We start from the raw sequence: 11,514 nt of genomic DNA on the forward strand, positions 1-11,514 counted from the left end.
GTGGTTATGAAAGAGGTTTTCTGCATGGTCCCTTTAAGAAGAATCCTGGGTCTGAGAAATCTGTCTCTTTCTCACAAACTGTATCCTGACTTGTTTCACAGCTAAATACTGTCCATACACTTCTTCTAGGCTCTCGGGCTGCAGGCTGGGGCTTTATTCCTGGGGCTCAGGACCCTCCTCTCTCCGCTAAACTCTCTTCCCGCCATGCAAGTCTCTCTGGGCTGCCGTTTGCTCCAGGGAGCTGGTGGCCCTCTCCGTGTTTACGCTTTTCCTACTAGTCTCAGTGTGGCTTCTTTGGTGTTCTTTGGTTAAAGAGTCCTCTTAGTTTAGTCCAAAGTTGGTTTTTCCAGATGATGGTTCTTAAAATTAGTTTGTAATCCACTTTGGTTCTGGGAGGTGGAAGTTGGTACCTCTGCCTACTCCATTGCCATCTTGCCGCTGGGGCCAGTTTTTTTTTTAAACATTCTTCAGGTATTCCTGTTTTCTTTGTTGAAAACCTTTTTGTAACAAGAGAACTGATTTTTCTGAACTAAAATCTAACAAGAAATATCTTCTAGTTAATTGCTTTTAAGGATATATTGAGTTATATGTTTATGTAACATACTGTGTCTTTTCTGTCAATTCGAATCTTCTTCTATCTCCTCTCCATACACTAAGCCAGTCCTCACCCCTCATGCCCACCCTTTCTAATTTTGTCCAAAAGCCATAGAGGAGAGTGAGGTTGGCTTTTATAATTTTGTTTATATATTTATTGATACATGCTCAATATGTTTGTTGTAATTCTTTGTTTTCTAACCTGTGAAGATAGAATTTCTTTAACTGTTGCCTCTCCTCTCTTAAAAAAAGAGTACATTTTCACCCGTTATGGAATTCAGACTCTTGTTGCTATAAGTCAGTAAATCTTGGCCAAGGGTAGTGATGGGTCAATCATGAAATAATTCCTGGCAATGTTATCTCCATATATCAGTAGAATTCTTTTGGAGTTGATCAATCTGCTGACTTTTTTTGGAATTGGGCAAGAGAAACCCTAAACTGATCACACAGCTCAGAGCAAAAGTACAATTGCAGGGCTTTCTCATGGAGAAGGTGTATTTCTCAGGGACCCCAACATAGCAACATCTATGTCAATAATTGGTCCTATATTGAATATTCCATGTGACTCGAGGTAGTTGGAGCATCCCATAATGTTTCCAATTTGAAAATAGCATAGTTGGGCACCTTATTTCTCAAATCCTTGGACCTATGAGAATGTTTGATTGGGAAACTTTCATACTGCTGAGCCATAAATCATAGTGAAAATAGGATCTGATGCAGATAGGATTTCAAGGCAAGTTTACCAAGTACATTAATGTTTTCTATGTGCATTACTGAGTGTTTCCTGGGTCTTGCACCAACATGCATATCTTAGTTCTAATGATGTGAGCACCAAGTTCAGTATCCCTATGGGGTTTGCTGACTGTGGATAACTAGCTCCTCCTCACTGAAGCTATATAGGGATCTGCTGTGGTCCTCAAACACAGACAAAACCTCACCTGCTTCTGAACAAAAAAGGAGAATGTTTGACTAACTTAATCAATGCATGTGCAGCTATTCTGTGTTCTGTAGTCCTTTTCTGTTGCTAAAGAAAATAGTTGTCATCAAAAGGATGAAAAATGAAAAAACTGTGACTGTCCAGGTACTATATTATGCCATATTATTGCGCTTGAGAACAAATTGATATCAGCAGAAATAGATCTGAGTGATGCTGAACCTCAGGTGAACTGCGATTTAGGCTCTAGCATGACAAGAGCAAATTCTTGGGAAATAAATGGGTCCATCAACTCAGGCTTTCATTTTAACTTAATACTTCTGGTAGAAAGCAGATGGTAGATAAGAAGGTCAGGAACAATCTGCTTTTAAGGCTTTTGTCAAAGTTTAGAAATGATTAGCGGTCTTCAGAAGATTATAAATTTAATCTAAATTGAAATGCTTTTTATAAATTTTCTGCTAGTTACATGGTTCAGTTGGGTAGAGCACTGTCTCAATATGCCAAGGTTGTGGGTTCAATCCCCAGTCAGGGCACATACAAGAATCAACCATTGAATGCATAAATAAATGGAACAACAAATCAATGTTTCTCTCTTTCTCCAAAATCAATAAATGAAAAATTAAAACATTTTTCTGAATATGTTACTTCCAATTTAAGATGAAAGCTAATGATCAGTTTCTCTGACAAAAGAAGGAGATTATGGTGTGTGATTAAGTGATTATAGAATATTTCTTATTATTGTCTCTGAGTGGGGGTTAATTATGAAAAGTGTTTGGCATTGTAAGTAGGCTAATTGTCTGTTTTTTTAACACCTTGCTAAATTAGTTCCTCTTTTGATCTAGTGATCGATACAGCGATGCCAGTGATGACAGCTTTTCAGACCCAAGGATAGCTGAGTTGGAAATAAGCTGAAACATATATGACTTGGAATGACAGGTACTGCCTGTGAGGGTAAGAAAGAATCTTTAAGTTCTTGTTTGTTTTACAGACAAGCTGTCATCTTGGTGTAGAAGGGAGCAAGCATTATAGGACTTGTCTGCAAGCTCCTATTTGCCTGGCAGAGGTAGCCGGACAGACTCGACAGCCAACTGTACCTTTGGGAAACTAATGCACCTGAGAAAGCTAGCAGTTAGCATGGGGAGAATGAAATGCATTTGAGGCCAGGAATAAGTATCTAAGCACACCTATAAATGTATACCTAGAGGCCAAATTGGTTAGAATTCTAATCGCTTAGGTCAGGGGTCAGCACACTTCTTCTGTAAAGGACCAGATAGTAAATATGTTTGGCTCTGCAGGCCATGCAGTCTCTGTCACAGCTACTCCACTTTGTCTTTGTAGAGGAAAAGCAGCCCAAAACAACACTTAACTGAATGGCTGGGGCTGTGTCCCAGTAAAACTCTGTTTATAAGAATGGTTTGCTGGCCCCTGGTCTAGGTTGCTCACGGAAAGCGGGTTTCCTTGGATGTGTAGAAAATAAATAGTATTTTACTTCTTTTCAGGGAGATGGCAGAGACAGGCTTGGCTTCTGAGGGCAGCCTATTTCCCTGCTGCTCTATTAAGCTTTATCAGAGAGGGAGCAGCTGGCTGGTTTGCTCATTTTCCAGCTCAGAGGTCGGTAGCGCCTGGGATGACCCTAGAGTTACGGCGGACCTTGCAGTGGCTGAGTTGCTCTCTTTAGCAGGGACAGCAGCTTTGGGAGAATTTGTGAAGAGTTCATTGCTCCAGTGTGAGCTCTGAATATTCATGTTTGCTGTGGAAAGCGTATCTATATTATATTTATTTAGGTTTGCCTCAAACATGGAGACCTTTAGGAGCAAACCAAAATGATGCAAACATTAGTTGGAGGTATTTTAAAAACTTATATTATTCAGGATCTGATGTTGCTAATGCTTATGTTCCATTTTTTTAAAGGCTTTGAAGTAATTGAAGCCAAGATAAAGGAACTATCTGAAGAAATTACCATACTCTCAAAGCATTACTCTTTTCTCCACCAAACATACTGTGAAAGCTTCAAAGGGAATCGAATAATATGTACTTTCGTGAACCAGCACCGAAGGGGTACTTTCCTTATTTCCTCCAGAGGTGGTCTTTGGGTCTCACAGATTTCTGTAGCTGATTAAACTTTTCCCAACACCCTCACTGGGGAGAAAGTGTATTCTTGTTTCGCCTGGTGTTTCATGTCAGGTGGTGAGCACGGACCCAGGAACCGAGCCTTCACTGTGCTGTATGGGAAGTGTGGCAGGGCACATGCAACAACTAACTTTGAGTCAAAAATGAGTAATTCTGTTACCTGAAACTCAACCACAGATTTGGGTGCGGCCCAAACTTATTTTTATCTCACCCTGTTTATTTTTAGTTCAAAGGAAATCTAAACAGGTCTAAGACTGGGGGTGGCAAGTAAGGGTTGGGCTCAGGCACAGAATTTAAGGGGACATAAGAAAACTCAAGAATCAAGATTGGTATATAAATATATTAATTGAGGTGAAATTCCCATAACATAGAATTAACCATTTTAAAGGGAACAATTTAGTGGCATTAGAGTACATTCACAATGTTGTGGAACTACCACCTACTTCTGAAACATTTCCAATACTCCAAAATAAATACTCATTCCTGTCTCCGCCCAGCCCCTGGCAACTGCTAATCTTTCTATTTCTATGATTTGTCTACTCTGGATATTTCCTATAAATGGAATCATACAATTTGTGGCTTTTTTTGTATTTGGCTTCTTTCATTTAGCATTATGTTTTTAAGGTTCATTTTGTGTATCAGTGCTTCATTTCTTTTTATGGCTAAGAAAATTCCATTGTATGTATCTACCACAATTTGTTTATCTCTGCATCTGTTGATGAACATTTGAGTTGTTTCCATCTTTTAGCTGTGATGACTAGTGCTATTATAAACATTCGTGTGCAAATATTTGAGTGCCTGTTTTTAATTCTTTTGTGTGTAAATCTAGGAGTGGAATGTGATAATTCTGTTTTAACATTTTGAGGAGGCATCAGTAATATTGTAATGCAATATTTTTTTAAAATCAAAATCAATTAAAATTTTTCACAATGAACAAAATCCCAAATGTAAAAATAAAGACAGAATCCAGCTCTCTACCTCCGTCACCTCCTCTAGTCCTGACCCTGTTACACAAGACTCAAACCACTATGCTTTGTGAGTTTTTCTGTTCATTGTGCTTGAGTTGACTTAGTTGTTGCTTACTTTGAGCTTTCTGATACTAATTTAAACCCTTTAATGGCTCAGTTAATGTTTTTGTGGTTGTTTTGGTGCTTTTAACTTTTACTTCTTAACGCTGTATAGTGTTACAGCAATATTTTGTAAGATGCTACAGAAAATTGACTTACCAAACACATGCAGAAATGAAATGAGTAATTCTGATAAATAAAAATATTAAAGAGCTTTTGGGCTCCACTTGTGAAAATTACAACTTGAAGATCACAAGAGGTTCCAAATGAAAAACCTGCAGGTAGGTTAAAAACTGAAATAGGCCTCACAGAGAGAAGGCTGTCAACACTGAGGGCAAACTTTAACATAACAGAGGGGTTAGTTTGACTTAAATGGAAGTTTTTAATTATAATGATCAGGATTTCTAAAACCACTTACAGCAGAGTGCTTTCACTGCTGGGCTAATGATGCATGTAAATAGGACCAGAAGGAAGGGCACTTAAGAAAGAATAAACCAGCTTCCTTGTTGCTACATAAGATTTTTCTCTTTTAGAGACCCCCCTGAACTTGGGATCCAGTGAAGCTGCAAAATGGTAGTAGCGTGCTACTTAGGACAGTGCAGCAACTGTGGGGCATAAACACATAGGAAGTTATTATAAATAATTCATTCAACAAATGTATCTTGAGTCCCCAGCATGAGCCAAGCCTGGGATCAGGTGCTGAGGGAAGTGTAAAGGAGCAGAATTTGTCCCTGAAACATATCTCTTTGGCATAAGGCTTATTTTAGGCTTTTAAGAAACAGCAAGCTTAGAAAAACTGAAAATTGAGTAAAAGTTACACTTTTGTTGTAAGAGACATTCATATTTATTATATAAGGAAAATCTGCACTTGTAAGAGTGTCTCCCTCTCTGTATCAGAAAGAGAAGGATGACTCAATCTCTAGAAACTCATCAATGGAGAAGGCACTGATGTAAATCTGCATGACTTTATTCTTGCTTACTGTGCTTTTCCTGATAACCTCCCATGGCCAATTCCCCCTACCCTCCTCCACCAACATCTTTTGTCTTTAGCAGGACATGTTATTTAAGATGCTGGCTTGGGTCATTTGGAGGAGTTCCTCAGTTTTTTTTTTCTTCTGTATTTTTCTGAAGCCGGAAACGGGGAGAGACAGTCAGACAGACTCCCGCATGCGCCCGACCTGGATCCACCTGGCACGCCCACCAGGGGGCGACGCTCTGCCCACCAGGGGGCGATGCTCTGCCCCTCCGGGGCGTCGCTCTGTTGCGACCAGAGCCACTCTAGCGCCTGGGGCAGAGGCCAAGGAGCCATCCCCAGCTCCCGGGCCATCTTTGCTCCAGTGGAGCCTCAGCTGCGGGACAGGAAGAGAGAGACAGAGAGAAAGGAGAGGGGGAGGGGTGGAGAAGCAGATGGGCGCTTGTCCTGTGTGCCCTGGCCGGAATTCGAACCGGGGACTTCTGCACGCCAGGCCGACGCTCTACCACTGAGCCAACCGGCCAGGGCCCAGGAGTTCCTCAGTTTTCCTGAATCTCTGCCATGTATACTAGAGATATCTATGTTATTAAACTTTGGTTTGTTTGTCTCTTTTTGTTTTGTTTTATTTTTGAGACAGAGAGAGGAATGGAGATAGATGAGAAGCATCAACTCTTAGTTGTTTCCTTTTAGTTGTTCATTGATTGCTTTCTCATATGTCCCTTGACTGGGGTGGGTGGGGGGCAGCTCAAGCTGAGCCAGTGACCCGTTGCTTCAAGTTAGCGACCTTTGGGCTCAAGCCAGTGATTTTAGAATTATGTTGATGATCCCACACTCAAGCTGCCAACCCTGCACTCCAGCTGGCCAGTCTGTGCTCGTGCCGTATGAGCCTGTGCTCAAGCCGGCGACCTTGGGATTTTGAACCTAGGACCTCAGTGTCCCAGGTTGATGCTCTATCCACTGCACCACCATCAGTCAGGCTGTTTTTCTCATGTTAATGTCTTTCTTATTACAAGAAAGTCTCAGCTAAGAATCTAGAAGAGTAAAGGTAAATTTATTTTTTCTTCCCTCCAGAAGCAATCTACCTTCTTGCACCTGACTGTCTCTTGAGAGAAGGCAGGCTTTAAACAAATTTATAGGAAAATGAGTAATTATAACTGTGGTATGTTCAGGGGGCTATAAGAGTGTTAATGAATAAGGTCAAAGAAACTTATGAGGGAGTATAAAATGGGGTCCTGTGACAAACTGGGGAGCCAGGGAAAGCCTACTGAGCAAACCTGGTAAACATTTTACTAAATTTGTGTCTGTCACATAGTGCAAAGGCAATGAACCAAGAGAGCTGCAAGATCCAGTAAGGGTGTGGTCTCAGATGGGCAGGGTAGTTGACTGAGTGGTCGCACTATGTCAGTGGTGTCATCACCTGCTTGGTATCAGTCCACACTTTTATTTGATTGAAATTTATATTAGGCTGAAGCTGACACAACTCATTATTTTTTGTTTTCTTCATAAACTGTCTAGTTCCATTCCTAATTGTCACTTTTGTTGCTGTATTTCTTACTTGGAGCTTTTATTTTATTGAAATAAAAAGTGGTAGTTACATGCACATCTATACTCTGTTAAGGTCAGACAATGGCACTCACCACCTTTGCCCCTAGAGCTGAGGTTCTGCAACCCAATGATGCCATACAACACAAGGTGAGATAACTCAGAAACATCACTAGAAGTCCAGAGTTGGTGAGATGGTACCTGTGGGGTTCTTTTCTATGCTGATGTCTTTGAAATTTCTTATTCTTAAATTTATTTTTTTGAATTTCTTGGGGTGACACTGATTAATAAACTTTATTTATTTATTTATCTATCTATTTATTTATTTATTTAGTGAGAGGAGGGGAGACAGAGACAGACTCCCACACACATACCAACCAGGATCCATCCAGCAAGCCCACTAGGTAGAGATGCTCTGCCCAGCTGGAGTCCTTGCTCTGTTGCAACCAGAGCCATTTTTTAGTGCTTGAGGCAGAGACCATGGAGCCATTTTGCTACCCGGGGCCAACTCACTCCAATCGAGCCATGGCTGCAGTAGGAGAGGAGAAGAGAGAGAAAGAGAGAGAGAGAAAGAGAGAGAGAGAGAGAGAAGTGAGAGGGGGAGGGTTGGAGAAGCAGATGGAGGGTTGGAGAAGCAGATGGAGAAGCCTCCTTTGTGCCCTGACAGGGGATCAAACCCAGGACATCCACACACCAGGCCAATGCTCTACCACTGAGCCAATCGGTCGGGGCTGATTAATAAACGTACATAGGTTTCAGGCCCTGGCTGGTTAGCTCAGTTGGTTAGCATGTCATCCTGAAACACCAAGGCTCCAGGTTTGATCCTCAGTCAGGGCACATATGGGAAGCAACCAATGAATGCACAACTAAGTGGAACAACAAATGAATGCTTCTCTCTTTCTCCTTCTCTCTCCCTTACTCTCTGTTTTTGTAAAAATGAATTAATAAAAAATTATATAGGTTTCAGGTGTACAATTCTATAACACATCATCTGTATATTGTATTATGTGTTCAGCACCCCAAGTCAAGTCCCATTCCATCACTATTTATTCCTCTTTACCCTCTTCTACCTCTCCCTCCACCTTCCCCTCTTGTAATCCCCATACTGTTGTCTGTGTCTATGAGGTTTTTTTCTTTGCTTAATCCCTTACAAGTACCATCTGATTTTACTTATATGTGGAACCTAATAAACAAAGTAAACAAACAAAATAGAAACAGATTCATAGATACAGAAAACAGACTGACATCTGTCAGGACGGGGGTGGAGACTGGGTGAAAATGTTTAGATTTCTTGAATGAAACAAGAAAGAGTTCAAGATTCTGTAAAAGCAACATATCTGAACTCCCCTCTCCCTCAGCTACCAAGCCCCTCCCAATGCCTGCCTTCTACTTTATCTGTTTCATTTATGGATGAAGAGATGTGGGATTCTTCCAGTCTGTAAAATGGAATCACACTTTTATTCTCAGGGTCAGTGGTAAGGAAGTAAGCTCTGTACTTGTCATTAATCTGAACAGCACTATTCTACTTGGATTTACATTTAAATATGGGTTAATTAATAAGCCAAATGTAATGATGGCCTGCTATTTTGCCCATAACACTGCTTCTTCTATTAACAGAAATAATAGGTGAACCATTTTGAAAACCAGTTATTTCTATCATGACTCACACTGCCCTTGAACAAAGTAATTGGATTTCCATTTTTCTTTGGGATTGCTAAACATCAAGATTTTTCATTGATCTGGTAGACATCCCACCCTATTTCAACATAAACTTTCCATGTGGGGCATCTAGGTTCTGATGGAAATGCAAATTGAACTTGCTGAGCAGCTTTTTGCCATGTAGCTTTTGGTGAATATCTTTAAAAGATGGTGGCCAATTCTGGGATGCCATTCAGTTTCACCTCTCCTGAATGGGAGCACACTTGCTATCCCTTTAGCTTCTTCGGGGTTACCTGCTTCATCTGAGATGCTTACCAGTGAAGATCTGGGGAATCCTGGTTGGCACTGTTTGGTTATATAGTCCATTTTAAAGCCTTAATCTTAAGTTTTAAACTTTCTATCTCTTTTCTTGTATAAGAAATTGTTTTGACAATAGATGCATAGCTTTGATTTGTTTTCTCTGGGGGAGACTTTTCATTCAGTTAATGTGCTGAAAGTATTTGGTAGAGTAAAATAAAAGCCTAGAACCTGGGGGTTGGGGCCAGTGTTTCAGGAAACTAAACTTTTCCAAGCTAAATTGTCTTCTTTAGGGGATTGTGTGAGCTAGAGAAACCTTATCACATGCCACAGGCCAGGACAATGAGACTACTTGTTACAGTAGTCATTTCTGTAGAGCATTGAATGAGAAGAGATTAATATTTAGTTAATTTAGATTACTGCATTTCTGGAGTAGCAATTTTTGAATATATTTGCATAAGTACATATTGTTTTTTTTTTCTTTTTTTGTATTTTTCTGAAGTTGGAAACGGGGAGGCAGTCAGACAGACTCCCGCATGCTCCCAACTGGGATCCACCTGGCATGCCCACCAGGGGGTAATGCTCTGCCCATCTGGGGCATTGCTCTGTTGCAACCAGGGCCATTTTAGCGCCTGAGGCAGAGGCCATGGAACCATCCTCAGCACCTGGGCCAACTTTTGCTCCAATGGAGCCTTGGCTGCAGGAGGGGAAGAGAGAGACAGAGAGGAAGGAGAGGGGGAGGGGTGGAGAAGCAGATGGGCGCTTCTCCTGTGTGCCCTGGCTGGGAATCGAACCCAGGACTTCTGCACACCAGGCCAATGCTCTACCACTGAGTCTAACCACTATGCTGTACACCTGAAACTAACATAAAATCATGTTGAAGGTCAACTGTAATTGAAAAATTAAAAATATGTTTTTTTTATATTGTGAAGATATTCTCTTTAAATGGTTTAAAAAATATTCACAACATGAGGTTCCACATTGAAGACTACAAAAAAGTCTCCAACCTCTGTCCTCAGCTACTGTGTTCCCTTCCTTGGAGGTCATATTAGCAAATGTTCTGGGTTCTTCCAGAGACATATCATGCAAAGATGATTATTTTACTTTAATGCTTAAGTAGCATTCTTATATCAGAAGAGATTCTGTTGCTCTTCTTAGTTTAAAAAAAGGAATAATTATAAGATACTGAGAAAAAATATACAAAGAAAAGGTCCATACTTAGTTCAGCTTGTCATAAATACTGTTCACATGCTGTGCACCCAACCCTGAATTGATGCAACAGAGGATATGGAAGACTTGCAGGATGTAGTCTAGCCGGGAAAGGCCTTATTCTGCACTTAAACCGAATCCTGATGGATGAGCAGGGGTTGAGTGGATGCACCTTTGTATCATAAACACTGGCAAGACCAATCATTGGCCAACCCAAACATTTCCCAAGCATGCTACTGAGACATAGTGAGCCCGCCTCCTCAAATCTGGAACATCCTGAAAATTGTGCATTTTGAGCATTGTTGGTATCCTCATTAACAGTCAGAGACACTTTGGTGGTGGGAAACTCAGTTTCCCATCCCAGGTTTTAGGAGAGTTCCAAGATCTGCCTTCTTTTCCCTTTTCTACTCCAGCTACTCTCTAGCCCAACACTGTCCAAAAGATCAAATGTGAGCCACGTGTATTATTTGAAAATTTCTGGTAGCTATATTAAAAAGTAAAAAGAAACAAGTGAAATTAATTTTGGTACTCTATTTTAAACACTATATCTAAAATACTATAATTTTAACTTATAATCATAAAAAATATTAATGGCATATTTTACACTTTCTTTTCTCACATTAAGAGAAATTTGGTGTGGATTTTACACTTTCAGCACATCTCAGTTCAAACCAGTCACATTTTGAGTGCTCACTAGTGACAGGTGGGAATGCAGTGATTTCAAATAAGATGAGTGTGATTTCTGATAGGATAATGCTACATAGCAAATAACTGCTCCCCAAATCCCAATGGCTTACAAAAGCAAGCATTTATTTCTGACTCAGAGATCTGCGAGTGGTTGTGAATCTGCAACACCTGGCTTCTGGCTGCAGGTAGATTTCTGGTCTACTATACATGTCACCAGTGGCTACTCCGGGCATGTTCTTCTCATGGCCAGTGGTAGAAATGCAAAAGAAGACAAGCCAAGCCAAATCAGTGAGGGTTGGGAATTATCCTCTGCCCACAATAAACCTTGGGAAAGGAGGTGAAGGAAGGAAAAACAGAACGAACAGTCCATTCTACCATACTCCCCCATCTTCTGAGAAATCAACAATGTGGTTTAAATGTGT

General features: G+C 40.6%; 1 protein-coding gene across 6 annotated transcripts in view; it reads left to right on the forward strand.

Annotated features, from left to right (window-relative positions):
- The window catches only part of CTPS2 (CTP synthase 2), a 134,441-nt gene extending 129,511 nt beyond the window's left edge, over positions 1–4,930 (forward strand). For 5 of the 6 annotated variants that reach the window (XM_066249758.1, XM_066249757.1, XM_066249755.1 and 2 more), the window contains exons 18-19: positions 2,371–2,479; positions 3,440–4,930. In XM_066249758.1, coding sequence (XP_066105855.1) covers positions 2,371–2,440 — 70 coding nt within the window. In that variant the 3' untranslated portion in view covers positions 2,441–2,479; positions 3,440–4,930. The remainder of the gene's footprint in view (positions 1–2,370; positions 2,480–3,439) is intronic. The other variant, XM_066249752.1, reaches the window with a different exon arrangement.
- Positions 4,931–11,514: the final 6,584 nt, after the last annotated feature.

Source organism: Saccopteryx bilineata, chromosome X, assembly GCF_036850765.1.
Source record: "Saccopteryx bilineata isolate mSacBil1 chromosome X, mSacBil1_pri_phased_curated, whole genome shotgun sequence".
Taxonomy (NCBI): Eukaryota; Metazoa; Chordata; class Mammalia; order Chiroptera; family Emballonuridae; genus Saccopteryx; species Saccopteryx bilineata.